General features: G+C 44.2%; 1 protein-coding gene across 3 annotated transcripts in view; it reads left to right on the top strand.

Annotated features, from left to right (window-relative positions):
- prkd3 (protein kinase D3) overlaps nt 1–27934 on the top strand; it is a 261740-nt gene that overhangs the window by 112874 nt on the left and 120932 nt on the right. For 2 of the 3 annotated variants that reach the window (XM_077238666.1, XM_077238667.1), the window contains exons 3-4: nt 8486–8624; nt 25166–25297. In XM_077238666.1, the coding sequence (XP_077094781.1) occupies nt 8486–8624; nt 25166–25297 (271 nt within the window). Of the gene's footprint in view, nt 1–8485; nt 8625–25104; nt 25298–27934 lie in introns of all 3 variants that reach the window. The other variant, XM_077238668.1, reaches the window with a different exon arrangement.

Genomic DNA, 27934 nt, shown 5'->3' with positions numbered 1-27934 from the left:
GTACTTCCTTGAGGAACAAATAACATATGTAATGTGCCAGTGGGATAATGACATATGATAGCCTGTATTTTTATAAACTTATTTATGGAAAAAAATCTCAAAATAGATGGTCTCTAACAAAACGTCTCAGGTTACGACTGTAACCATAGTTCCCTGAGACAGGGAACGAGACGATGCGTCGATAACGCTTTGGGAACGTCCCCAGCGTGAATGCGTCTGAAGCATCTATGTCAACTAGTCCAATGGAAGGGATGATCGTCACGGGCGGGTGACGTCATGACCAGGAAATGATAAAAGGGCATCCGGTGTAAACCGGCATTAGCTTAGAAAAAAGCCGAAGCAAGTCGATCACAGGGATGCAGGAAGTATGGCAGGGCGACGCATCGTCTCGTTCCCTGTCTCAGGGAACTATGGTTACAGTCGTAACCTGAGACGTTCCCTTTTGAGGGAACTTGCGATGCGTCGTTAACGCTTTGGGAACGAGAATACCCAAGTCACCATTATTTCAAAATGCCTGAGTGTAAGCCTGTTGTCAACACCACACTAAGCACTGAAAGCCTGAGACCCTGGAGCAGCATCCAGGTCCAAGCTATAGAATCTGACGAATGTGAGCGGTGAGGACCAACCCGCCACATCACAAACCTCTTGAAGCGAAACTCCAGAAATTAAGGCTTTAGAGGCCGCCATACTCCTCGTAGAATGAGCTCTGACCGCCAAAGGGCATGGCTGGCCAGAGTACACATAAGCAAGGGAAATAGCCTCGACTATCCACTTGCTAATCGTCTGCTTAGAAGCAGGAAGACCTTTCTTAGGTGATCCAAAACAGACAAATAATTGATCGGACCTTCTCCATGGAGAAGGTTCCGTTTTTCCTGGTCCAGAGACGTAAACGGAGGAGGACAGAAGGCCTGTAGCACAATATGCCTCGGAATAATGGTTGGCACCTCAGGGACATAAACTTATTTAGGGTATAAGAATGCCTTGACCATCCCCAGTGCGAACTCAAGGCAGGTGGGGGAAACCGAAAGGGCCTGAAGATCTCCGACTCTCTTAAGGGATGAGATGGCTAATAGAAAAATGTAAGAAATTTTTCTGAGACCGAATCTAAGGGCTCAAACAGAGCCCCAGATAGGCCTTCTAATACTATTGCCAGGTCCCAGGCCGGCATCCTAGTGTGAGTTACAGGTCTTAGCCTCAGGGTACCACGAAGGAAACGAGTAATCAGGGGGTCTCGACCCAACGATGTGCCACCCACCGGGGAGTGGAAAGACGCAATGGCAGCCACATAGACCTTTAAGGTGGATGGACATAAACCTGAAGAAAAGCGCTCTTGCAGAAACTCCAATACTGTGTATACTGAACAGTTAACCGGATCCCACTGACGCTGATTACACCAGGAAGTGAAAACTCTCCATTTGAATGTGTAAAGTTTCCTTGTAGCAGGAGCTCTGGAGCTTAGGATGGTCTCGACAACCTCGGTTGAGAGACCACTCTCTATGAGTTGGGCCCCCTCAGAGGTCAAACCCACCATTTCCAAATCTCTGGCCGGGGGTGAAATATTGAACCCCCTGCCTGACACAGAAGGTCTCTCCTGATCGGGATATCCAAGGGAGGGCCGTCTAGAAGATGAATCAGGTCCGCAAACCAGATTCGACTCGGCCAGAGTGGTGCTATTAGCGGTAGTCTTATTCTGTACTGGCGGACTCGCTCCAGAAATCCTGGGAGTAGGTCAACAGGGGGAAATGCGTACAGACGTAGCCTCGGCCACGTCTGTACCCTGGGGCTGGATGAGTAAGGGAGAAATATAGTGGACAGTGCATCGTATGCTGAGACGCAAACAGGTCCACTTCTGCTCGGCCGTAAAATTCCCATATTTTTTCCAGCACCTCGGGGTGGAGTCTCCATTCCCCTGTCCTCAGCTCCTGCCTCGACAGGATGTCTGCCCCAATATTCTGGACCCCTGGAATATACACTGCCCTCAGAGATAGAGTATTTTCCCCAGGGACCACAGGAGGACCTGGTGTGCCAACTTGCACAATGGGCGCGAACACAGACCCCCTGACGGTTTAAATAAGAGACCACCGATGTGTTGTCTGTCCGGACAAGCACATGACAGTCCCTCAGGTCTGGGAGGAAATGTCTCAACGCATTGAAGACAGCCATCATCTCCAGGCAATTTATGTGCCAAGAGAGATGATGACTCCTCCACAGACCCTGAGCTGAGCCATTCCATTTCCACTCCCCAGCCGGTGAGGGAAGCATCTGTCGAGATCGAAACTCGATAGCAAAGAGCTCCTAACACCAGACCCTGGGACAGGAACCAATGTGTCCTCCATATAACCAAGGCGCGGAGACACCGCCGCGTGATCTTGATCGTACGAAGTGGGTTTCCCCTCGGGGAGAACCCTCTGGTCCTGAGCCACCACTGCAAAGGTCTCATATACAGCAGGCCAAAGGGTATCACATTGGACGCTGCTGCCATGAGTTCCAACAGTTTCTCGAACTGTTTCACAGTGCATGACTGGCCTAGCTTTAGCTGTTCTGTGGCTAACAGGATAGCAGCTACATGAGCGGGCGATAGAACAGCTCGCATCGTGACTGAATCCCCACAAACACCAAGAAAAGTGGTCCTCTGTAATGGAGAAAGCACACTCTTCTTGGCATTGAGCCTCAACCCCAATTTCTGCATATGCGCGAGAACGACACCTCGATGTTGAACCGCCAACTGTTCTGACTCCGCTAGAATCAGCCAGTCGTCTATATAATTCAGAATGCGTATGCCCTGCAGTCTGAGCGGGGCCAGAGCTGCATCTACGCACTTCGTGAATGTGCGGGGTGATAAAGCTAGACCAAATGGAAGTACCCGATACTGGAATTCTTTGCCCCCGAAAGAAAACCTCAGGAACCTCCTGTGCTGAGGGAGGATGGAGATAAGGAAGTATGCGTCCTTGAGATCTATCGTGACAAACCAGTCCTCAGATCTGATTTGAGTCATGATCTGTTTGAGTGTCAGCATCTTGAACTTGAGTTTTTGAACTGTACGATTCAACAGACGAAGATCTAAAATTGGACACAGCCCACCATCCTTTTTTGGAACAATGAAATAACGGCTGTAAAAACCTGATTCCCTGTCAGGTGGATACACCTGCTCTATAGCTTCTTTCGCTAGTAGAGCTTTCACCTCTTGCTCCATCACCAGAGCCTGCTCGGGATGCACTACTGAGAGTAACACCCCGTTGTAACGTGGAGGACGAGAACCAAACTGGATTCTGTATCCTCTCTCTACTATATGCAAGACCCATTGAGATATATTTGGCAGTTTTTTCCACTCTCGAGGCTGGCCTCTGGTGTAATTGAGACACTCAACTCTGGGACCTGTAGCAACCTGGCAGGAACTACCCGAACTGACTGTTTTTGAACCCCCCTCAGAGAGTTCATGTCCGACGCAATGTCGAGTTGACATTGTGCCTGACTTTCGCTGGAGACCACTGCGCCCTGAAGCACCAAGGCTGGCAGAGTTGGCAGAATAATCCCCTGAGGACACCGTATACTGAGGTGTGACCCGCTCCACCCCGGGTGACCTTTTCTGATGAGCCGAAGCCTTCTAAGCTTGAAGAACGGTCCTCAGATCGGTCTTCTGCTTCGAAGGCTTCGGCTGAATGTGTTGCGTCTGTTTCCAGTGTTTCTGAGGGGGAGCATGAGACGCAACACTCTCCTTTTGCAGTGCTCTATATGAGGAGCTATACGGCTGGGGCTGCTCACGCCCAGCAGCCCCAGGGGGTTGGACACGGCGAGGGAGAATTTTTTTAAAAGCCTCTGACTGTTTTTCGGGTCCCTGAAATCTCTCCAGAAGGCTCCAGAAGGCTCAACTCCTCACTCCCTCCCTCACTCCTGTCCAAGTCCCCCAGCAGATCAGCCTGACAAACCTGAAGCAGTGCCATGGCGTGCAAGCACGCTCCAGCCTGACCTGCTGCCATATAAGCTTTGCCCACTATATTAGTTTTTAATGGCTTAATGGGCAAAGCTGAGGTCTTCAGAGACGATGCTGAACCGGGTGACAGATAGCTCGCGAGCGTCTGTTCAGCACGGGGCATCGACTCGTAACCAGACTCTCTCATACCCTTTATATTAGAATAAATATGGACTTGGGGACTAGAAATACGCGAAGAGTATGGCTTATTCCACGATCTGGACAGCTCACTGTGCAGATCGGGAAAGAATGGAAGACCTCGTGGTGGGGGTGAAATATTAGATGGTAAAAAACGCTCGTCTAATTTGCTTTTAGGACGAGCGCCTTTTTTCTCGGCTGGCCAATCAATATTTAATTTCTCGACAGCGCGAGTTATCACCTCCACCAACTCCTCATGAGCTGGGGAAAGAGATGGCGAATCGCCTTCCCCTGTGATTGTGTCACTTTCACCAATGCTCAGAACCTCTAACTCCTCGGAGCTAGAGCACTGAAGCATTGGGCTCTCTCTCCGGGCGGAAGAAGCCGCAGAGCGGGCTTCCGACACCGGAGAGAGAGCAGAGGATCCCCCAGGCAAAGGAGGAGAAAGAGCCCTCGGACCCGTCTCCATTCCCTCTGAGAGATCCTTTTGCGATCCCCAGGAATGCATTCTCCGTGCTGCCTCGGCAACAGCGGGTCCTGCACCCCTTTCCTCAAAAAGTGACAGAAGGGAGTGGAGCATGTTGAGCGGTAGCCGCTCACAGTGCTGGCAATCAGCCCCCTCGAAGGCTGATCCGGCATGCTCCACTCCCAAACAAATTACACAAAGCTCGTGTGTGTCCCCTCCCGTTAAATAATGCGGGCAGGGAGGCGCACACTGCTTGAATAATTGTTTCGCCATTTTATTGATATATATATTGAACAGACAACAGTAAATAGTGACAGACAGATACACAGATCGCTTGCTGAGGCAACAGAAGCTAATTCCGGTTTGCACCGGATACCCTTTTATCATTTCCTGGTCATGACGTCACCCGCCCATGACGATCATCCCTTCCATTGGACTAGTTGACATAGATGCTTCAGACGCGTTCACGCTGGAGACGTTCCCAAAGCGTTATCGACGCATCGTAAGCTCCCTCGAAAGGGAACTGTAGATATTGTGACCATTGATATGAAATAATGTCTTGTATATCTTTTCATATTTGTCATTTAAGTTCTACTTAATCCCTTGTCAAAAAGTAACTATTATGTTGTCTAAAATAAAAGTTCTGTTGCGTATTTACACTTAAATCGATACTGATTTGCAATTCACTACAATTTAGACTAAATGCATTCGGTGCGTGCTGTCCAACTGTAGCAGTGGATGACTATTATTCTGTTTCGTGGAACTGAGGAAGAACTGATGACGGCATGGTTTGATCTTTGGTTGACCAATCAGTGAAAAGGGCCATTTAATTCTCGCTCACATGTACAGATCGAATATACAAGCTGTTTATCCATTTTGGTTTTATTGTATTTCCATTTGGTGCATTTCAACAAATTGTGATGAAAACAAAAATAAAACTAAGAAAACACAACATGAGATTGTTTTTTATGATCACGAGAAAGGTCGAATTTGTGATAAATGAGCAGTTTCTTTGTTTATCCATTTTGAAGACAATAACTAGAAAACAAATTATCCGAAGGTACACGGACAATATGGTATTTTCGCCTTCAGTGTCAGTACTGTAAGTCTGTGGGATTTTATGTATTTATTTGTCTTATCATCCTTCAGTTCACATAATTTGAGGTATCATTTATGCTCATAGTGCAAAGGATTCAAATCCATAACCGTAACTAAGTTACAGGGATGCTTGCTTTAGTAAAGGGAATCATTAATCACAATGTTGACTTAGATTTGAATGTCTTTGAAATTGAGCTATATACAGTATGATATCCAACCTTATTCCTATACATACAGTACATTCATGATTTTTTTATATAGTCGCAAAATGTATCAATCACCCAGCTATTTATATGAAGTTAGATATACAAGTATGTCCAGCTTTATCCTCATACATACTGAATATCTTGCATATGGCAAAATATACTATATAGAAAATCTCAACTGTTTGATTGCTTGCATTGTGTCAAAATAATATCACTTGGCTCTAATTTGCTAAATTCCACTATAACGCATAAAGATATAAACATCAATCATCATTAACATCATGATGATTTTAATGTAAAGCTGCTTTGAAACAATGCGGATTGTGAAAAGCACTACATAAGTACATTGACACTTTGACTTGACATATTCAATAATTCTTTCTCTAAATACTCCCAAAAATCCTTTAGCTTTAAAGAAGACCTGATGTAGATCCCACAGATTCCAGAGTACACCAGAGACATATTAGTGTGAAATATTTTCAATGGGAGGGTGTTTGGTGATTCTTGATAAGAGGAAATACCTCAGAATTGGCTGTGATCACCATTTCCTGACAGGACTTCTCACCTCTGACTGTGTGACTATTCCACTTTGGAATGTTTGTCCTTTTCTCTAAACTTAACTAGTGTCATCTAATAGATCAGGTTAATTGCTCAAATTCTTGATCATAAAGCTGTACACTGAAAAAAGAAAAATAGGATTTAACAATTTTCTCTCAGAAATTGCTAGTAAATTTTAACAAATAATTACAAAGCAACTTCAAAGCAAGTAACACATTGAGTTATACATGACATTTTGAAGTAGAAAGGGTGAAATAGTATTTGCTTTAAAAAAAAAAGAGTACTCAAATAATCTTTGTTTTAATTACAACTTTGAAAAATCCTTTTACTGTGTATTTGATTTTTAGAGACACTGCTTGCTGTGTTTGCAAATATTTCACTCTGTCTTTACGGATATATTTAGATGTAACTGGTCCTACTCACACATGCTCCACGCTGGATTTGAACCGGCTTCATCAGCTTGAGAGGCGGGAGCATTAACAGAGACGCTAAAGACCACAGCCTCTAGCATCAGTCGCTGATGCGCCTCTTGAAGCCAGGGGAGTGAGGTTTACCTGTACATCTCTTTACTAGCTGGCCTCCATTACATAGCCTTAAAAATGCAAAAAAAAATTAAAAGGTCATATAAGCAAGTTTAATGAGCCCTCTCTATCTTGAAAATAATTCCACGTGGAGAAGAGCTGTGGTGGAGGAAGTGAAGAACAGTAGTGTGACTCATCTGTGTGGGCTTGATTTCAACAGATGTTTTACAGACCTTCCCTTTGCAGGGCTAATATTCCAGGCGCTCTGCTCTGCATGCCTCCCAGCTTTAGTAATCTCCTTAGAGGGGGAGCCACAGCTGAAAAACAGGGCCTGGATGTTCCTTTCTGTGTCTCTCTCTCTTGTCATATTGTCTTTGGCTCTAGGGTATTAGGACTCATCGCACATCATTATATGTATCTCTTGAATACCTGATTCTGAGCGGTTGTGGGTAATTATCACGAAGCTGAGCGGGAGAACAGAATAGGCGAACGGGAGGAAAGAACATAAAATATGGATGCAGGTCAGAATAAAAATTATTTGGTGCAAAAGAGAAATTCAACATCAGTCGTTTGGGAGTATTTTGAATTCAGGAGAGAGAATGTGTAAGCAAGGTAATTTGCAAGACCTGTCAAATGATTATTGCAATGAAACGGGGCAATACTACAAAACTGTTCCAACACTTAAAACAACGCCATAAAAAACTGTATGATCAATGCATGTTGGCAAAGTTCATCGAAACTAACAAAAGCACACCTCAAAGCCAGCCTGAACCGACCGTTCAAGCATTTGCAAGCGTTACGCCTTATGAGAATTCGGATCAAAACGGCACAAAGAAATTACAGACGCAATATCATACATGCAAAGACATGGTGCCTGCATACATCGTCAGTAAAGACGGCTTCCGAAGACTAATACAAACACTCGACAAAAGAGACCAGCTGCCATCTCGCACTCATTTCACACAAGTTGCTATTCCTGAAATGAATGATAAATGTAAGGCGGGCGTTGAAGTGAAATACTACGCCATGAGTTTAACGGTCCATTATATAGCAAATTATTTTTTGGTTTTGATTTCTGTTCATTTTTATTTATTGTTATGACTGGAGTTTAGGTTAGTTAACCATAATTTGTTAATTTTGTCTGTTTTAAAGAGTTTATTACAGTTTTGTTTATCAAGCTGTTAATATTATGTTTATTTTATTGTGAAATGTTTTGTTTTGTACTTCTTGTGCACTGAATACATTTAGAATGTAGCATGTTTGAAAAAGCAAAATCAAATGCCAAAATCGCAACTAAAATCACAATTGTAATATTCATTAAAAGAATTGCAATATGATTATTTTGTCCATATTGGACAGCCCTAATAGATAGATAGATAGATAGATAGATAGATAGATAGATAGATAGATAGATAGATAGATCTTCTCAAAAGTTTATAATATAAAATGTAAAGTTCTGATGAAGAAAAGAAGCTCCATTGATGTTTGATTTGATTATTAATAACATATCCCATCCTCCCCTCCTCAGTTCCCAGAATGTGGATTCTTTGGCTTGTACGATAAGATCTTGCTCTTCCGCCATGATCTGAACTCAGACAACATCCTCCAGCGGCTAATGTCGGCAGAGGATATCCATGAGGGAGATCTTATTGAGGTTGTCCTGTCTGGTGAGTTGTGCTAGCTGTGCCTTTGATAATATGCATTGTATAAGCAAAAAGTATCTCTTTAAATTTCATAACATTCTTATGTATTTCATCTATCATACACCTCCATTCAAAAGTTTGGGATTAGCACAATGTTGTTGTTGTTGTTGTTTTCTTGAAATATATTAATACTTTTATTCAGCAAGAATACAAAATAAACAGTAAAGACATTTATAATGCTACAAAAAATTTCTATTCTAAAATAAAAACTGTTCTTTTGAACTTTCTATTCATCAGAGATTAAATTATCTCCACAAAAAATATTAAACAGCACAACTCTTTTCAACATTGATAATAAAAATAAATATTTCTTGAGCATCAAATCAGCATATTAGAATAATTTTTGAAGAATCATGTGATACTGAAGACTGGAGTAATTATACTGAGAATCTCATAATTCAGACTTTTTTTCTCGCAATTGCAAGTTTATAAACTCAATAAAAAAACTCTTCCGAGAAAAAAACTCAAAAAAGGTAATTGCTACTTTATCTTACTCTGAATTTTGTAAAAAAGTTATTTTTCACAATTCAAAGAAATAATGTCTTAATTATGATATATAAACTTGCAATTGTGAGAATAAAAGTTTGAGTTGTGAGATCAAAAACTTTTTTTTATTCTGTTGAGAAAACAGGCTTCCATAGTCTTAAGAGATTTCTCTTAAAAGCATACAAAAATATTGCCAAACATAACTTTTGAACTGTAGTGTATATATACAGTGCTGGGGAGATATTAACAAGCTGATAAGCAAATTTTGTCTTCTTTTTTGTGCTCTTTGTATAGAGTATAACAAATGGGTTGTGGGAATAAAAAAAAACATTTTAAATCATATCTCTATAGCAAAAGTGGCAATCACAAATGAAGAACCAGATACTTACAGTAGCTTCCTGTTTTAAGCAATTTGTAGTGTAGCCAGAACAGGTTATCTTCACTCAATTTAATTTCTTTCAGTTGTGCAATGATTTATAGCTTTGCAGTTACACTGATGGCCATATATTGCTCACATGTCTGCAAGACAGAGCAGATAAGTTTCACTCTGTGATTAGATTGTATTCGGTTGTGGCACATGTGTGCCAGATGGAGGGGCTCATGTTAATCTTGTCAATGTGAACTTCAGGTGGTTTCCCTTCAAATGCCTGTCAAATTGCCTCAAATGCCTGACACAGGCAGAATAATTCCCCTAAGACCACCTATCACAATGAGTTTTCGGATTTTGCAACATGCTCAGTATACAGAGCCATGTGTTAAAAGAAGTATGGTCAATCATGTTGGGTCACAGGGTTCTGTTTACATGACAAGAACAAGTGACTTTGTCAGATACATTTATGTGATAAATATGTTGCAACCAGGTCTATCCAGTTCTGCTGTCACTTAGTACAGTAGGTCTCGACCACTGAGGGTTTGAGATCATCACTGTTCCTCTGCAGAATGCTTTGTGCATCCTGTGTAGGCCTGCTGTATGAAACTGATCTTCCTGTCGGTGGTGTGTTCACATGGGAGCTGTTTAGCACACCTGCTCCTCACATCCTCCTCACTCCTCAGTGGCAAACAGCACTGTCCAGCACTGGAAATCAACACAATATGCATGACTGATTCCAAGCCAGTATTCTGGACTATTCTGTTTAAAATCCCAAGCGGTCTCCCAGAACTCTGAGAATTCTTATAAATGAAAGTTTTCCTGACGGTTAGACAACCGTGCTGAGAATTCCGGGCAGAGAACGATTTGTAATCGTGCCGTATTGACCCAAGCTCAAGAGGAAATATAATAAGAACTGTTCCTGTTCCGAAAGTGGAAAAGCAGCTCATGACTGCTGCTTTGTCTAGTATAGAGTCATAAATGATTGAAAAAATAAATAAATAAAACAACTTTTTGATTAAACATATGCAGAATTAGATTGACAATTTTTCCTTTGAGTCTTAATAATTGGCAAATGGACAAACAGAAATTACTCTTAAGCTGTCTTTACACTATGACATTATCATCAGAATATTCAAGATTTAAGCCGTGTATGGCCGATTTTGTTAGTTTATTTGTTAGTTTGTCCTGATTTTAGTTTTTATTATACAATCAGTTTCAGCAGGGATGAACCGCTGAACATTTGGCAGAACACACCACCCAATCTTCTACTGGTTTTTTATTGTTCTTACGTTTTGTTGAACATTGTAGTCGGAGGAGCAGCAGTGATGCTCAAGCACTTCAAGACGCGAAAGCGAGCTGGGACGCTAGTCAAGCTTAGACAGCGCGGCTTTAAAACTGCGCTGCCTTGTATCCATCTGGCGAATCTCCACTCTCTACCCAACAAACGGAAAAACTTCCCAAGCAAATAAGGACTTTTCAAATTCTACTACTCTGTTTCACAGAAACGTGGCTGAATGGAGCCATTCCGGACACTGCGTTACATCTGCCGGCTTCCAGCTGTTCAGAGCGGATTGCGACGCAGAATCAGTGGGGAAATCTCATGGTGGTGGGACATGATCACTGAAACGTGGTGTACAGATGTAACAGTGTTTAAGATGTGCTATCCCGATCTAAAAGCGCTCTTCGTTATCTGTAAACCCTTCTATTCTGCACGGGAGTTTCCTCGTTCATTCTCGTAAGTGTTTACATTCCAGCGCAAGCGTGCGTGAGTGCAGTGCTGCAACAGCTGGTTGATCAGATCACAGACACTGAGAAACAACACCCGGACTGTCTTACTAGTATTCTTGGTGACTTTAATCAAGCAAACCTCACCCTCGAACTGCCACTGCTGCACCACAGTAAAGGATGCATATCACTCTGTCCCTAGAACAGCTTTAGGACTCTCTGATCATTGTCTTGTTCATCTTATACAGACCTACAGGCAGAAACTGAAATCAACTAAACCTGTAATAAGGACTGTTAAAAGATGGACTAATGAAGCAGAGCAAGATTTACAAGCATGCTTCGGGTGCACGTATTGGAGTGATTTTGAAACTACTGCCACTGATTTGGATGAGCTCACAGATTCTGTCACATCATACATCAGTTTCTGTGACGATAATGTGCATCCTTTACCGGACTTATTTAACATACAACAGCGTCAAACCATGGTTCTCAGTGAAACTCAGACAGCTTCGTCAGGTCAAAAAAGATGCCTATAGGAATAGATTCAAAAGGCCAAAAACACACTGACAAAATAGATTCAAGTGGCTAAGAGGAGCTACTCTAAAAAGCTGGAAAACAGGTTTTCAGCCAACGCACATGCATCACTGTGGAAAGGCCTTAAAGACATCACAATCTACAAGACACCATCATTCAATTCTGTAGTGAATCAACAATTGGCCAACGACCTGAATGATTTCTACTGCAGATTTGAAAATCCCATGCTCACACCCACTCTGACGGTCTCTCTGCACAACCATCAACACCTCCAGCAAACCCCCCTCCTCCCCCTCCTGCACTTCAAATCAGTGAAGAGGATGTGCGTCTGGTCTTCAGGAAACAGAAGAAAAGGAAAGCACTAGGCCCACACGGTGTCTCACCAGCCTGTCTAAAAAGCCTGTGCTGTCCAGTTGGCCTTCATCTTATCGCAGATCTTTAACAGATCACTGGAGCTGTGCGAATTCCCTTCCTGCTTCAAACGGTCCACCATCATCCCCATCCCAAAAAAACCCAAATCATTGGACTTAATGACTACAGACCTGTCGCTCTCACGCCTGTGGTCATGAAGTCATTTAAAAGACTGGAGTTGGTCTACCTGAAGGACATCCCAGGACCCTTGCTGGATCCCCTGCAGTTTGCTTATCGAGCAAACAGGTCCGTGGATGATGCGGTCAACATGGGAGTGCACTACGTCCTGCAACATATCAAGAGATGATGTTCAGCTCGGCCTTCAACTTTATCATCCAAGCACATCTTCAGCCAAAGTTAACTCAGCTCTCTGTTCCTAGCTCAATTTGTCAGTGGATCACCAGCTTTCTGACAGATAGGCAACAGCTAGTGAGAAAGGGGAAATTCAAATCCCCCCCCCCCCTCCCCCCAAACGACAGACGACAAAACCATCATCGGCCTCATTCACAATGGTGACGAGTGCATATAGGCAGAAAGTTGAACAGCTGGCTGTCTGGTGCAGTCATAACAACCTGGAGCTGAACGTGCTCAAAACAGTGGGGATGATTGTGGACTAGAGGAGAAACACCCCAGCATTACCCTCACTCACCATCATGAACAGCACTGTGAAAACAGTGGAGTCATTTAGGTTCCTGTGCACCACCATCTATCAGGAGTTGAAGGGGGACAATCATATTTGCTCTATTGCAAAAAAGATCCAGCTGAAGGAGTTCAACCTGCCACTGGTGCTGCTGATGCAGTTCTACAGTCATTGAGTCTGTCCTCTGCACTTCTGTAACTATATGGTTTGGCTCAGCTACAAAATCAGACATCAGAAGACTACAGAGGATGGTTCGGACTGCTGTGAGGAAAATTGGTGCTCCCTTGCTCACCCTCCAAGATCTGTTTACATCCAGAGTGAGAAAAAGGGCTCAGAAAATCACTTTAGAACCCTCACATCCAAGTCACTTTCTCTTTGAACATTTGCCGTCCGGCGCTACAGAGCACTGAGCACCAGAAAAGCCAGGCATAAGAAAAGTTCCACCAGTCAATCTACCTCTTGAACAGTTAAATGTTCTCCCCACTGTGCAATGATTATATACTGTAAGACTTCAGATGCAAAAGCCTCTAAGTTTGTCTAAAGTTTTTGTTTAATATTAACATTTTTATCAGGCTCCGATGTATAGGTTTCTACCCAAGTACTGGCATTTCTGAATGGGCTGAGGCTGGGATTTAGTGAGTTTGAAGTGTAAGTATTTGATGAACTCTATGTGTGGAGAGCATCCCCTCAATATTATTATCTAATTTTTGACAGGCTTTTGCATCGGAGGTCTACATACATGTTTATGTGTGTATTTTATTCACATCTTTATTCTTTATTTTTTATTTTACTATCTGTGTGCTGTTGTTTTCTCGGTGTACTGGAAGCATCTTCTGTCTCCAAAACAAATACCTTGTGTGTGCGAACATACTTGGTAATAAAGCTCATTCTCATTCTGGTATTCTGGCCTCATTGAAACAGTGTTTAATATTATGACAATTATGAGAAATTATTTGGATGGAACCAGTCTAGGGTCCATATCTGGACCATGGTCCGTTAGTTGATAATCTCTGGTTTAGTCAAAACAAATTAATATGCTTTCACACACTGCCCCTCAATATTGTCTTGTCTTTCTCCTCTCTGAATCCATCGGCTGAGCTAATAAAACACTCTGCATCTTTTTGTTGGCAGTCAGCTCAAAAGCAAAAGCTTGTTTTTGTTGCAGTAGGTGATAGTCGTGCTCCTGCTGAGAAGAAACGGGGTTTGTGCAGAGCAGCTCTGGTTCAGTGAACAGCAGGACGCCTATCACTGTGAGCTTTTGTCTGAGATAGTGTGTCGACAGGATCTGTTGTAGTAGACGTTGTTGTCCTTCTTTGTGCTGTGTATTCAAGCAGAGTTTTAAACTGTTAGCTGTGTGTTTTGGTTCAATTTCAATTTCAGGAGTGGAACAGATCACACTTTATTTGAGGAACTCCTGAAACTGTTTATGAGGGGGACTTCGAAGAAATTCTAAAAGACTGCATGTATTGTTTCTAGAGTAAGATTTTAGAGTTTATTAACCGTGTTTGGATTTTTTGCCTGAAGACTAATAGATGAGTTTTGAGATACCGGGGTCCTTATTTGTCATAATGTGTGTAGTGTCTTCATGAATGCCTCATTATGAGCCTGTGTTCTAGTGCTCTGGACTGCTGCCTGACATGTGATTCACTGCAAGCTCAAATGTTCTACTTTCTCTCTTTGATGTTCAAAAAGGAATGCACTTTTTTTTTTTCTTGTTACCCAGTTTGATTTGTTCCAAGTATTAGATTCTTTGTTCCTTTGGTTTGTATCCTGACATCAGAGAAGGCCATGGTCAAAAACCACATTTGAAAATGTGGCCTTCAAATGGAGACAAACAGTGAAATGAAGAATCATCATTGTACAAAAAAGATTGACGTGAAAAAAATATCAGATCTGAATGATTTTCAAGACCTTCAGTTCCATAACACTTCTGGAACATCTGCATTCTTTTACCAATTTGAACTTTGCGGCGAAAAAAAAAATGCTTAAAGGGTTAGTTCGCCCATTTAAGACATGAAGTTGTATGGAATCCTTACCAGCACTATAGTGCATACACACTGACCCACTCTGTAGTCAGCTCCCTGGTCAGAGTTTTGGCCGCTGGAAGTTTTTCAAGAAAGTACTCCCGGTTAGTTTCCGGGGCCTCAAAACTGTGCGTTTTTACGTGAAAAAATTATTTGCGTTTCAAAGCTTGATTAATTTAATCCACACAAAAAACACGCCGGTCAAAATTCATACCTCAGTTTTAATCGGCACTATTTTCTTTCCATTTCTATCAATCCGCGCTGCTGTCAACGTCAACAGTGCGCACGTTCCAATCAGCTGTTGATAGCGCGACTCAGTGACAACATGTCTGACTGCGAAACTTCTGATGATGAAACCAATTTTAGCACAATGTCAGACGGAACAGATGAGGATGAAAGTAATTTTAGCACAACGCCAAAGGGATACCTTTATGAACCGGAGTATACTGATGCCGAACTTCAACAGATGGAGATAGAACGGGAAGAGAGAGAGCGAGAGGACAGAGATGAAGTTGTCCAAGTTGATGCTGGGGCCACAGCTGTAGCAAGAGCCAGGATGAACGACAAATGGTGGTGCACTTGTTCAAATTGTCAAGTTATGCCAACAGAGGTTGAAAGCTATTGCTGCCACGAATGGGAACTCATCATCCCACAGCTGCAAAACCTATCGATTGACGAGGAGGCCAACGCACCGTCTGTCTGCATTACATCCAATGACGTTTTCCCTGCAATGCTAAATGATGGTGTCCTGCAGACGTTCTTCTACGTACCCAAAATCAATTGGAAAAAGTGACCCAAACCAGCTGGATTTGACGGTCAGATGTCTGCAGAGTAAGTGATCGCTCATGTTGCTTTGTTGTTTTTTATTTCAGAATTTCACGTTGTCTTGACCAGTTGGCTATAGAATAGTCTATCTGACTGCATTATTATTATTATACTGAGTGCACAGTAATCCAATTATATATTAGACATCTTTTCACGTGTTTTCCACTGGAGTCTAAACATCAGCTTGTTTACCGTAGGCTACAGTTTAGACATGGGATCATAAAGTTAGTAAATAGAGCTTACCCGTGGTACTGGTACAGCAAAACTCTTTAAAATCAGTTTTTTTCTTTTTCCTCCTTGGTTGGGGATGTTATCGTCTTCGCTGAAGTGAGCACTGCACACACGATAATCCTTGATTCTGGATATTTTAGCCCCTGTAGAGTAGCCGATGGCAACCAGCCAAAGCTGTCTCGTAGCTATATCCGAAACAGGAAAACGATGGAATCTGAACGGTGATCCCTGCACATTCTTGTGGTCACAGCCTGGAAATTTACAAGTTCGCACCATCGTTAATTTTCTACTTTTTACATCGTTTAGTAAACGATTGTTTATACACTATGGAACAGCTGATCGGAACGTGCGCACTGTTGACGTTGACAGCAGCGCGGATTGATAGAAATGGAAAGAAAATAGTGCCGATTAAAACTGAGGTATGAATTTTGACCGGCGTGTTTTTTGTGTGTAAAATTAATCAAGCTTTGAAACGCAAATAATTTTTTCACGTAAAAACCCACAGTTCCCTTTCGAGGGAACTCAACACTGCGTCGAGAATCGACACTTTGGGGACGCTCCCTTAGCGTGCGCCTCTGAAGTAAGAATGAAACTAATCCAATCCTGATTGGTGTTGCGTCGTGATGTAACATGTGACGGCATAACCGGATGCATAAAAGTGACGCTGACACACACACACATCAGCTTTAGCTCTTCAGCAAGCGCTCTCTGTGAAACTGTCTGTCTTATTTGGTGTTGTTTGTCTGTGCAAAGCTCTGTATTATGGCGAGTGAACAATACACTAAGTGTGTGCACCCCTGCCCAAGATAATATATATGCCACGGGTGGGGACACGCATCAGCTGTGTGTGTGTGTATTGTTTAGGGGCGCAGCACGCACTGTCAGCTCTCGAGAGGGCTGCCTGTGCACACTGTGAAGCACTTCCTATTAGAGTGCTGCGCTCCCGCTTGGCTATATTATTTCCTGATGATGGCCAGGCTCACGATCCCCGCGGTTCGGGTCCCGCGTCCATTGAGGCGGCGCGACGGCTTAGATCGTGGAGATCGCAGAAGGATCTCGGGGATGAGAACGAGACTGCTGAGGCACCTTTTCTCTCATCATCCGCAGATTCTATGACACTCGTTCACGACGCAGAAGCCCGCGATGCGGCTTCTTCTGCCCGTGACGAGTGCCCAGTGCTCGAGCTATCTGTTTATAAGGAAGTAGATGTGCTCATCGGGAACGAGCAACATGAGTCACACTCGCCGGCTTATGTTTCTGCTTATGTAGAGCTTGTGGAGGTTGTGATGCGTGCGGTGGCCAGACTAAATAAATATATAAATAAATATATTTATATATATAAAATATATGAGCTGGCCACAAAATAAGCAGGATGATCCCCGTCAAAATGAACTAGACGAGAAATTCCTGCAGCACCGTTCACAACCTCAGAGCCGGGGCTTACTGTTTTTCCCAGATCTTTATAAAAATATAAATATATATGTGTAGATCCTGGGAAAAACCCCATTCTTTAGGTATCTCACCACATTCATTATATGTTTATTCGAATGTGGTGGGTGCGAGAGAGTCGGGTTATGGCAAGTTGCCGCAGATGGAGGAAGCTTTAGCGTGCTATCTTTCTCCTGATCCGGCATCTTCACTTTAAGCCCCGGCGCTGCCCAACAAACCGTGCAGGGACACCTCTGCACTGGTTGGCTGGGCTTATATGGTGCAGGAAATCGATGTTGCTCTTCCGCCGTTAGAAACGTTTCGGGACACATCGGTTTCCAGCGAACGCAGGCTGCACTGTCCGCCCCACATTTTTGCGGCCAGGCAGCATTCGCGTTCGCCAATCGAGAATCTTTTTCGGTCCAGCCCTTCCGGAAACCCGCTTCAGGGGGTCGAGAACGAATCCCGATTAATACCCGAAGCCAGGCTCGAGAGCCTGGTTCCTTTGGTAAAATATTTAGAAAAGAAAAGGTCAGGCTGGTGCGTGCCTGCACTCTAGGACGATTTTGCAGGCGTACCAGGCCGATCTTCTTAAAGATCTAAGTGAGGCAAATATTTCCTGTTGGCCGCTCCGCTATCTCCTTCTGGCCTGTTTTCCAACGCTGTCACTACAGTCGTTGACAGGTTTCAGGAAGCAAAAAAAAAAAAAAAAATGAGAGCGTTGCCTTGTTGAGTTTGGCAAACAGAGGAAGCACTCTCAACCGAAGTCCTCCAGCCAGAAGGGTGACCTGAGGGCCGTCCTTCAGGCGAAGAGGTCCTAATTGTAGGACCTCTGAGGGCTGCCCCCCCTGTGGAACAATCGAGGTTGTTCTAGCAGCAGGTGCCCTCAGGGTAGAAGATGTTATCACCCGAGGTGATGAAAACACCCGAGGCCAGTCTCGAGGGGCTGGTTCCCTTAGTAGATTTTGTAGAAGAATGGCAACGCCTTCCGAATATATCTCTATGGGTACAGATTGCAGTTCGGTGCCCGACCTCCCTAGTTTGCTGGGGTGGTACCGACTGCAGTGATTCCAGAACAGGCTCGGGTTATGGAACAAGAGGTACAGACTCTACTGGAATTTAGGGGCCATAGAATGTGTTCCCCTACCAGACAGGGAGTCCGGGTTTTACAGCCGGTACTTTATAGTTCCAAAGAAGGATGGCGGACTGAGGCCAATTTTAGATCTAGGGCTTTTGAATCGTTCTTTGAGGAGATTCAGGTTGAAAATGCTTACTATTCCCAGAGCTGTGGAAATTGTGGGTCTGGCCTCTGAGGGAGCTCAGTTCCGATTCAGGTTCAAAATGCTTACTATTCCCATTATCGTGAGCCAAATCAGATCCGAGGACTGGTTTGTCACGATGGATCTAAAAGACTCTTATTTCATGTCTCCATCCTTCCATGTCACAGAAGGTTCCTGAGGTTGCTTTCGGGGGCGAAGCATACCAATATCGGGTTCTTCCGTTCGGCCTAGCACTCTCTCCCCGCACGTTCACAAAGTGTATGGATGCGGCTCTGGCTCCACTGAGGCTTCAGGGCATCCGTATACTGAATTACATCGGCGACTGGCTCATATTGGCCCAGTCTCGAGAAATGGAAGTTCGGCATCGAGATGTCGTCCTTGGCCACATTCAGAACCGGGGGTTGAGGCTCAACACTAAGAAAAATGTGTTGGACCCAGCTCAGAAGACTACTCTTCTGGGCGTGGTATAGAATTCGGTTACGATGCGGGCACGTATGTCTCCCGCTCGTATCGAATCCATCCTGGCCATGGTGTCCGGGATAAAGCTAGGCCAGGCCATCACTGTAAAGCAATTTCAAAGACTGCTGGGCCTCATAACAGCGGCATCCAACATAATTCCTTTGGGCCTGTTTCACATGAGGCCCCTTCAGTGGTGGCTCAAAGCCAAGGGTTTTTTCCCCAAGGGGAATCCGTTCCATATAATAAAGGTTACGCGCAGATGCCTTCGTTCCCTATTAATATGGAAGAAACCTTGGTTCTTGTCCCAAGGGCTAGTGGTAGGGGCGTCATGTCGCCGGGAAACTGTTTCGACAGACGCTTCCCTCGCTGGCTGGGGCACGGTCTCGGACGGCCGCTTTGCCAGGGGTCTGTGGCAGGACCATCATCATTCTTGGCATATAAATTGCCTAGAGATGTTGGAGCTTCCTCACAGACATCAAAGGTTACCACGTCTCAGTGGTAGCTTATCTAAACCGACAAAGAACACTCAGATCGCGCCCTCTATCCAGATTGGCGCATCAGACCATTTTATGGCCCCAAGGGAAAATATTATCTATAAGAGCAATATATGTCCCGGGGGATCTGAATCAGGGAGCGGACATCCTGTCGAGGCAGGGGCTGAGGCCCGGGGAATGGAGACTCCATCCAGAGGTGGTGGAGTTCATATGGCAGAGGTTTGGACCAGTGGAAGTGGATCTGTTTGCGTCTCGAGGGACGTCCATCCCACTGTCCACTTTGGTTCTCCCTCACTCATCCAGCCCCGCTGGGGTTGGATGCCATGGTACAGGCCTGGCCGATGCTTCGCCTGTATGCTTTTCCCCCCGATCGCTCTGCTCCCGGGGGTCCTGGAGAGGGTCCGTCAGGAGGGCATCAGTCTTCTTCTGATAGCCCTGTTTTGGCCAGCCCGAGTATGGTTTTCAGACTTAATTTCACCCCTGATAGCTCCGCCATGGCAGATTCCTCTGAGGAGGGGTCTGTTGTCTCAGGCGGAGGGCACTATATTCCATCCTCATCCAGAGCTGTGGAAATTGTGGGTCTGGCCTCTGAGGGGGCTCAGTACCTAGATGCTGGTCTATCATCTGGGGTGGTCGAAACCATACTTATCTCCAGGGCTCCGTCTACTAGGAGATTATATGGCCTCAAATGAAATATTTTTCTACTTGGTGTAGAGAACTTGAGTTAGACCCAGTTAACTGCCCAATGGCTTCAGTTCTGGAGTTTCTTCAAGATTGTTTCTCTGCGAATCTCTCCCCTTCCACACGTAGGGTGTACGTGGCTGCCATTGCGGCGTTCCATGCACCACTAAATGTTGGGCCTTTAGGGAGGCACCAACTGGTCATACTATTTCTCCATGGTATTGGAGGATGAGACCGACAGTCAGGTCCAGGGTTCCTTCCTGGGACCTGGCGGTGGTTCTCGAAGGGCTATCCCTGGCTCCCTTCGAATACCTCCAGTCGGCTTCGCCTATGACCTCACGTTCAAGATAGCCTTTCTCTTAGCTATTTCTTTAAAGAGACTGGGAGATCTCCAAGCCCTGGCATTATCGCCAGTTTGCTTGGGGTGTGCCCCCGGCGGAGTTAAGGCCATCCTGCATCCGAGACCCAGCTATGTGCCTTAAGTGCAATTTATCATGGCTAGGTCCATGGTCCTGCAAGTATTTCATCCTCCACCTCATGTGTCGGTAGAAAAGGAGAGGTTCCTTGCTCTGCCAGTCAGAGTTCCGAGTATTACCTTGAGAGGTCCTCTTCTTGGAGGAGGTCGGACCTACTGTAGTGTGTTTTGGATCACCTATTAGGGGCTCCCGGCTATACAAACCATAAGTAGGCCTACAAGGTGCGGAATTTCCCTTCACCTTTGGCCGTTAGGGCTCATTCTACTAGAGGCATGGCGTCCTCTAGGGCCCTCCTTTCGGGAGTTCCCATCAAGGAGATCTGTGAGGCAGCCGGTTGGGCTACCCCACACACTTTTGTTAGGTTCTATAGTCTGCACCTCCCTAGTACGCTTGGCGCACACGTGCTCTCGTCCTAGCTGAGTGCCTGAATCAGTTTCACTCCGGGGCAGGCCTGTTTTCGGTGCGTGGCTTAGTGGGCATTCGTTCCCCAAAGTGTAGATTCTCGACGCAGTGTTGAGTTCCCTCGAAAGGGAACGTCTCGGGTTATGACTATAACCCTTGTTCCCTGAGAAGGGAACGAGACACTGCGTCGTCCTGCCACGCCCCTCGAGGCCTTAGAGTGTCTTGCTTCATCACGGCGCTGATGTGTGTGTGTGTCAGCGTCACTTTTATGCATCCGGTTATGCCGTCACATGTTACATCACGACGCAACACCAATCAGGATTGGATTAGTTTCATACTTACTTCAGAGGCGCACGCTAAGGGAGCGTCCCCAAAGTGTCGATTCTCGACGCAGTGTCTCGTTCCCTTCTCAGGGAACAAGGGTTATAGTCATAACCCGAGACGTTTTGAGGCCCCGGAAACTAACCGGGAGTACTTTCTTGAAAAACTTCCAGCGGCCAGAACTCTGACCAGGGAGGTGACTACAGAGTGGGTCAGTGTGTATGCACTATAGTGCTGGTAAGGATTCCATACAACTTCATGTCTTAAATGGGCGAACTAACCCTTTAAAGGAACACTCCACCATTTTTTGAAATAGGGGTTATTCACCATCTCTCTTACATTTAGATAGGTGGGCAAACGCATTTTTGTCTCAGTGCATGCATTGTCTAAGTCTGGCAGCGCCGACTAGCTTAGCTTAGCAAAATGAATGGAATCCTTTGTTGCCGGATAGCATGTCGTGAGTAAAAGTGATAAAAAAAACTTTAAAAAAAACTACTTCTTGTGGCCTGCGTATTCACAACGAGTACAAATAGCAATGCAGATTAAGACTAGGAGATTTCCTAGGCAGATATTGACTTGGGACTATATGGGGGGAAGCACAGGCGAAGCACTGCTACTTGGGCGCAGAGATATCATGCAAGTTAGGTAACTGTGACACAACTGCGGGCACGCTCATCTTGATCTGACACATTGGGCCTGGTCATCCATGGCAGTACCTTGTCCCACTCGCCACAGCACAGACACTGTATTTCAGTCGGCATAGGTTGGCATGTTCCCCCACACTCACACCACCAGTTCGTGTTGGCTCTCATCCTCACATCCTGAGGCTGTTGAGCGATCGCAACCTCCTACTGTCGTTCTATTTCCAAAGCACGCAGCTCCTCTTCTGAAAACTCTGGTTCGTAGAGGTATGGTTTTGGATCTTGACTGTCTGAGAAGTCACCCTCTTCGTCTCTCACAAAATCCGCCATGTTCATCGCCATTCACTATGTCTACTGTAGGAAAAATAGCCAGCTAATATTCACGCCGGTATGTGGACAGAAGTTGGGGGATTTCAGGTGTTGCGTGATATCTCTGTGCCCCCCCCCCCAGTTTTGATCACTTTTACTCACGACATGCTATCTAGCAACAAAGGATTCCATTCATTATGCTAAGCTAAGCTAGCGCCGGCGCTGCCAGACTAAGACAATGCATGCACTGAGACAAAAATGCGTTTGCCCACCTATCTAAATGTAGCGGAGGCGGTGAATAACCTGTTCCTTTAAAATATATGCATCAACTCCACCCTAAACTTTGGCCTTATCATAAGGGATAGGTCGCAATTTGGGGTGTATTTTGGAATATTTGATGTGCTCCACCTGTCTGCGTTATTGACCAGCTGACTGTGCATTATTCCGCTTATAACATGGCAACTCGCCAAGCAAATAAATGATACCTGGCTTAATTTACAGATGTTCATTATTCACTCTACATGAGACTTAATTGATATTTTAATTATTGGTTTAGTACATTTTCAGTCTCAATATCCAAATCTATTACACATACTCATTCAACAGCTTACTTGTTTTGTTGGTCAACCCACATTTGATTTTTAAACAGCTTGAAACACTGGTTAATAAAAGTTTTTTTTAATTTGTGGCCATTTAGGGTCAGAAATGTGCATGCAAGTTTTTGACACATAGATGTGTTTTGCAAAGGCTGTACAACTTTTGGTCACTTCGATTGTGTTTGGGGTCAAATTGACCCCCATTGGTTTTAATGGAATTAACCAAATATCAGCACTTTGAAAGACAGTAAAGAGTCAGGTAAAAACTTTGTTGCTTGTTAAAGATTGAATATGAAATGCATTAAACTTATGAAATTTAATACTGAAATGAAGACTCGTCCTCTAAATCATCTAAGGAGAATTCACTATGAAGAGAAGTTTTTGGTTGATAGTTTTCTGGATCTCAGTTACTAGTCTGTTTCAGCACTGAAACGGCGTTTGTTCGAAAGAACTAAATCTGCACTTTCTGGGAAATTGATGCAAAATATCAAAATAAAAATGGTTTTGGATGACAGACAGATCAGGCATTTCAGAATGACATTTGAGATGCTGTGCAGTGAAATTGGCCCCTTGGTAGTCCAGTTATGCCGTCCCATTGTGCCTCAGTTCCTACAGAAAAACGCATTGCTATTGCTCTGTGTAGGGTGGCCACATGCGGCGAATACATTTGTGGGGCAGATTTTTGGGTCAGCTATTTTTTTTTCGGGATTTATGCTGTAAATGTGTTTCGGTCATAGTTTATGTGCACGTCTTCTTATCGGATAACAAAATTATCTCTCAAAATTAGCAGAAAAATAGGTGGATGGAAAAATAGCTACTGTGGCATTCTTACATCTCAAATTCTATTGGCTATGAAGGAGAACGAACCATCAACTTTCAAGCATGCAATTCACTATTTCATGCAATTCAAGGTTTGCTTAAAGGCAGTTTTATGGTTTTTATGCCACTTCTGTGTTTGCAGTGGAAAGGGGCCTTATAAGAATGAAACATTCAGCAAGGTCAGCATGACATCCAGCAATCCACAAACTAGTATGTGACATCAATCCAATATAGCAACAAATCCGTGATTTTGATGCAATGGGAGTTGATCTGACATGTATTCTAAAGAAGATATTGGACCAATGTTGGTTTTTGAAAGTGTGCTGAAATTTTTGTGGCTTGTAATTTAGTTAGGGATGGGATTTTAAAAAGCTACCCCAAAAAATTGTAATATTTAATTTCTGTCATTATTCACAAAATAAGGAAAACATTTAGGAACTCTGTCAAGTAAATAAACTGGGTGTGTATTTATAGTTTTCAATAATGGAAGAACAAGTTGCTTTTTAGTTGCCCACAATTTTGAGGAATACCATCTACCTGTGACAGAAATCTAGGACACTGTTTCTTTCTCCCCATTAGATACTGTGTGGTTTTATCAGAAACAAGAGATTGCACGTTGTTTGCCAAGCAGCAAACGTTTCCAGACCTTATACTTTCATTTTAGGAGTGCATTTTATGTCTTTGGCAGATGCTTTCTTACCGAACGACTGACAAGAAAGTGCTAAGGTTTTGTGTGCATCAGACTAAACCTCAGGCTCTGCCAAAAACAGTAATACTGTATTGCCAGTACAGTCAGTGTGTGATTCACACTTAGAGTAGTCGCATATTAAGATAAAACCACAAACTATTCAACAGGGACTGTAGAAACACATTTGTGGCACAGGCTTACATGTTCACTTTCTCATTACACACATGAAGTGATATTCAATTCTTTCATCCTCTGAATCATACCTCATCATGAATTATCTAAATGAATTAATTCCAGTCTGAGTCACATCAGTTAATCACTTACCTTGAATCAAACTAAAGGACAACCTTGTGTAGTTTTGTCTATGATTTTGCCTTCAGGAGATCAAACTACTCATCTGGTCTGTAGACCGCTGACAAAAAAAAAGATAGAAAGAAGGTTGGACCAGTTGTTAAAAATCACGTAAAACATTGTTCTTTGGAATGTTATGAAATAGTATGAAAAAGTACTAGACTTTTAATTATATGCTGCTAATGCTGACTAATGTTTTGTCTTTTTGTTCTTTTTTTTGTTCTTTTTTTTTCATTTGTATTATTTTGTCCAGTGTTTTTTTGCATCATCCATTCTTTGACTGAGTTGTCCTTTAAGTTGCATTTTGATTCCAGCTCAAGCTACAGTAGAAGATTTCCAGATCCGACCTCATGCTCTTTACGTCCACTCCTACAAAGCGCCCACGTTCTGTGACTACTGTGGAGAGATGCTGTGGGGACTCGTCCGGCAGGGCCTCAAATGTGAAGGTAGCAGTCAAATAAAAACATTTATATTCTAAATAAATATATTCTCCAAAGGTTTTCATCATTGTATAAGCATGTGAATTTAAGTAAAGATTTGAGTATTATTGTGTGTAGAATGCTGCAGTCATGACTAAAGTAATATCTCTGTCAACAGTCTACCACTATTTTATACTTGCAATTCCCATGACAATCATTGCACAAGGATTAACAATCTCAACAATCGTTCATGCATTTGATACATCATGTCCCGCATTTGTTATTACTGAGTGTATATATACATGCCCATTCTGTGCATTAAAAAGGTTAAACTGTAGGAGTATTATTATTATTAATTTTGTAAATATATTTTCTTAATTCACTTACCTTGGCAGGTGTGGCAATAATAATTTAGTATATATATCACCACCATGGGTAACATAACAAACCTCTATGGACACACTGAAGCTTGATTCACCATTGACTTGTAAATTATTTTATTTTACTGGCAGGACTTTTTACATGGAATGCAAGAACAATGCTAAAAGATCTCTATATAATCTCTATATAAAATATAAATCACAAACATTAAAGACAATTTAACAATAATAGTAAAATAAAAACAGAAAAATCTAATTACAAGCAATAGCACAAATACACAATAAAACGTCTCGGTTACGTATGTAACCCTAGTTCCCTGACAGGGAACGAGACGCTGCGTCAAACGCTGTGGGAACGCCCCTGCGTTGTGCGTCATGAAGCACGTATGGAATCAGCCCAATGGAGAGATGGAACGTCATAGGCGGGTGACTTCATCGACCAGGAAACTATTAAGCACCCCATAAACACAAGCGCAACAGCTTCTGATAGGCCTGAAGGAAGCGCTAGCGGGAACGCCGGGAGTATGGTGGAATGACGCAGCGTCTCGTTCCCTATCAGGGAACTAGGGTTACATACGTAACCGAGACGTTCCCTTTCAAGGGAACTCGAGCTGCGTCAAACGCTGTGGGAACGCTAATACCCACGTCGCCATAGGACCAAGTGACCGCCATGTGAGAACTAACGCACAGAGGACGAGAGCACCTGTGCCCCAGGGGTAGAACTTAAGTCTAGGTCGTAGAACTTAATGAAAGTATGCAGTGAAGACTATCCAGCCGCATCACAAACGTCACTGAGGGAAACTCCTGACAGTAAGGCTTTAGAAGCCGCCATACTCCTGGTAGAGTGGGCTCGTACAGCCAAAGGTGAAGGGTGACCAGCCGACTCATAGGCAAGTGAGATAGCCTCGACCACCCACTTGCTCATTCTCTGTTTAGATGCGGGACACCCCTTCTTGGGTGGCCCAAAGCACACAAATAGTTGTTCTGACTTCCTCCACAGGGCAGTTCTGTGGACATAGGCGTCTAACGCCCTAACAGGGCAGAGTAAATTAAGTTTCTCCTGGTCAGACGACAGAAATGGAGGAGGATAAAAGGCCTGCAGAACTGTAGGTCTAACAACATTAGTAGGGACCTTTGGAACGTAACCTAGTCTAGGATGCAGAAAAGCCTTAACCATGCCAGGCGAAAATTCCAGGCACGAGGGTGAAACCGACAGAGCCTGCAAATCTCCGATTCTCTTTAGTGAGGAGATAGCAAGAAGAAAGATAGTCTTAAACGTGAGAAACTTCTCAGGAACTTCTTCGATAGGTTCAAGAGGAGCTAGGGAAAGACCTTCTAATACGATGGCCAGATCCCAGGCCGGCACCCTCGTACGAACTGCTGGCCCCAGCCTCAGTGTGCCACGAAGGAAACGAGTTATAAGCGGGTGTCTCCCAAGAGAAACTCCACTGAAAGGGATGTGGTAAGCAGCCAGTGCCGCCACATACACCTTTAGTGTGGAGGGGGATAGCCCTGTGGAGAAGCGCTCCTGCAGGAATTCCAGCACTGCACCCACTGGGCAGTTAACTGGGTCCTGCAGGTGCTCTCCACACCAAGAAGTGAAGAGTTTCCACTTCAAGGCATAAAACTTCCTCGTGGATGGAGCTCTGGAGTGAAGAATGGTCTCAACAACCTCGGTTGAGAGACCAGAGTTCATGAGCTGGGCCCCCTCAGAGGCCAAGCCCACAATACTGGGCGGGGGTGAAATATCATGCTGCCCGCCTGAGAGAGTAGATCCCTCCTGACCGGGAGCTCCAAGGGAGAGCCGTCCAGGAGAGAAATCAGGTCCGCAAACCATACTCGGGCCGGCCAGAACGGGGCTACTAATAGTAGGCTGACCCCGTCCCGGCGAACCCTCTCCAGAACTCCAGGTAGCAGAGCAATCGGGGGAAGGGTGAACAGACGTGACCTCGGCCACGGCTGCACCATAGCGTCCAACCCCAGAGGGGCTGGATGGCTGATGGAAAACCACAGATGACAATGCGTGGTCTCCTTGGAAGTGAATAGGTCCACCTCGGCGCGACCGAAACTCAACCAAAGGAGCTCCACCACCTCGGGATGGAGTCTCCAATCCCCCGGCCTCGGCCCCTGTCTCGACAGGGAGTCTGCTACCACATTCAAATACCCAGGAAGATACATTGCTCTCAGAAATAGTAACCTCCCTTGGGACCACAGGAGGATCTGACGGGCCAACTTGTAAAGCCGGCGAAACCGCAGGCCCCCTGATGATTTATATAAGAGACCA

The sequence above is a fragment of the Siphateles boraxobius genome, unplaced genomic scaffold (genome assembly GCF_051911475.1).
Source record: "Siphateles boraxobius isolate OS27281-9 unplaced genomic scaffold, OSU_SipBor_1 22, whole genome shotgun sequence".
Taxonomy (NCBI): domain Eukaryota; kingdom Metazoa; phylum Chordata; class Actinopteri; order Cypriniformes; family Leuciscidae; genus Siphateles; species Siphateles boraxobius.
Note: the sequence above shows the minus strand (reverse complement) of the source record. Positions and strands in the feature narration are given on the sequence as shown.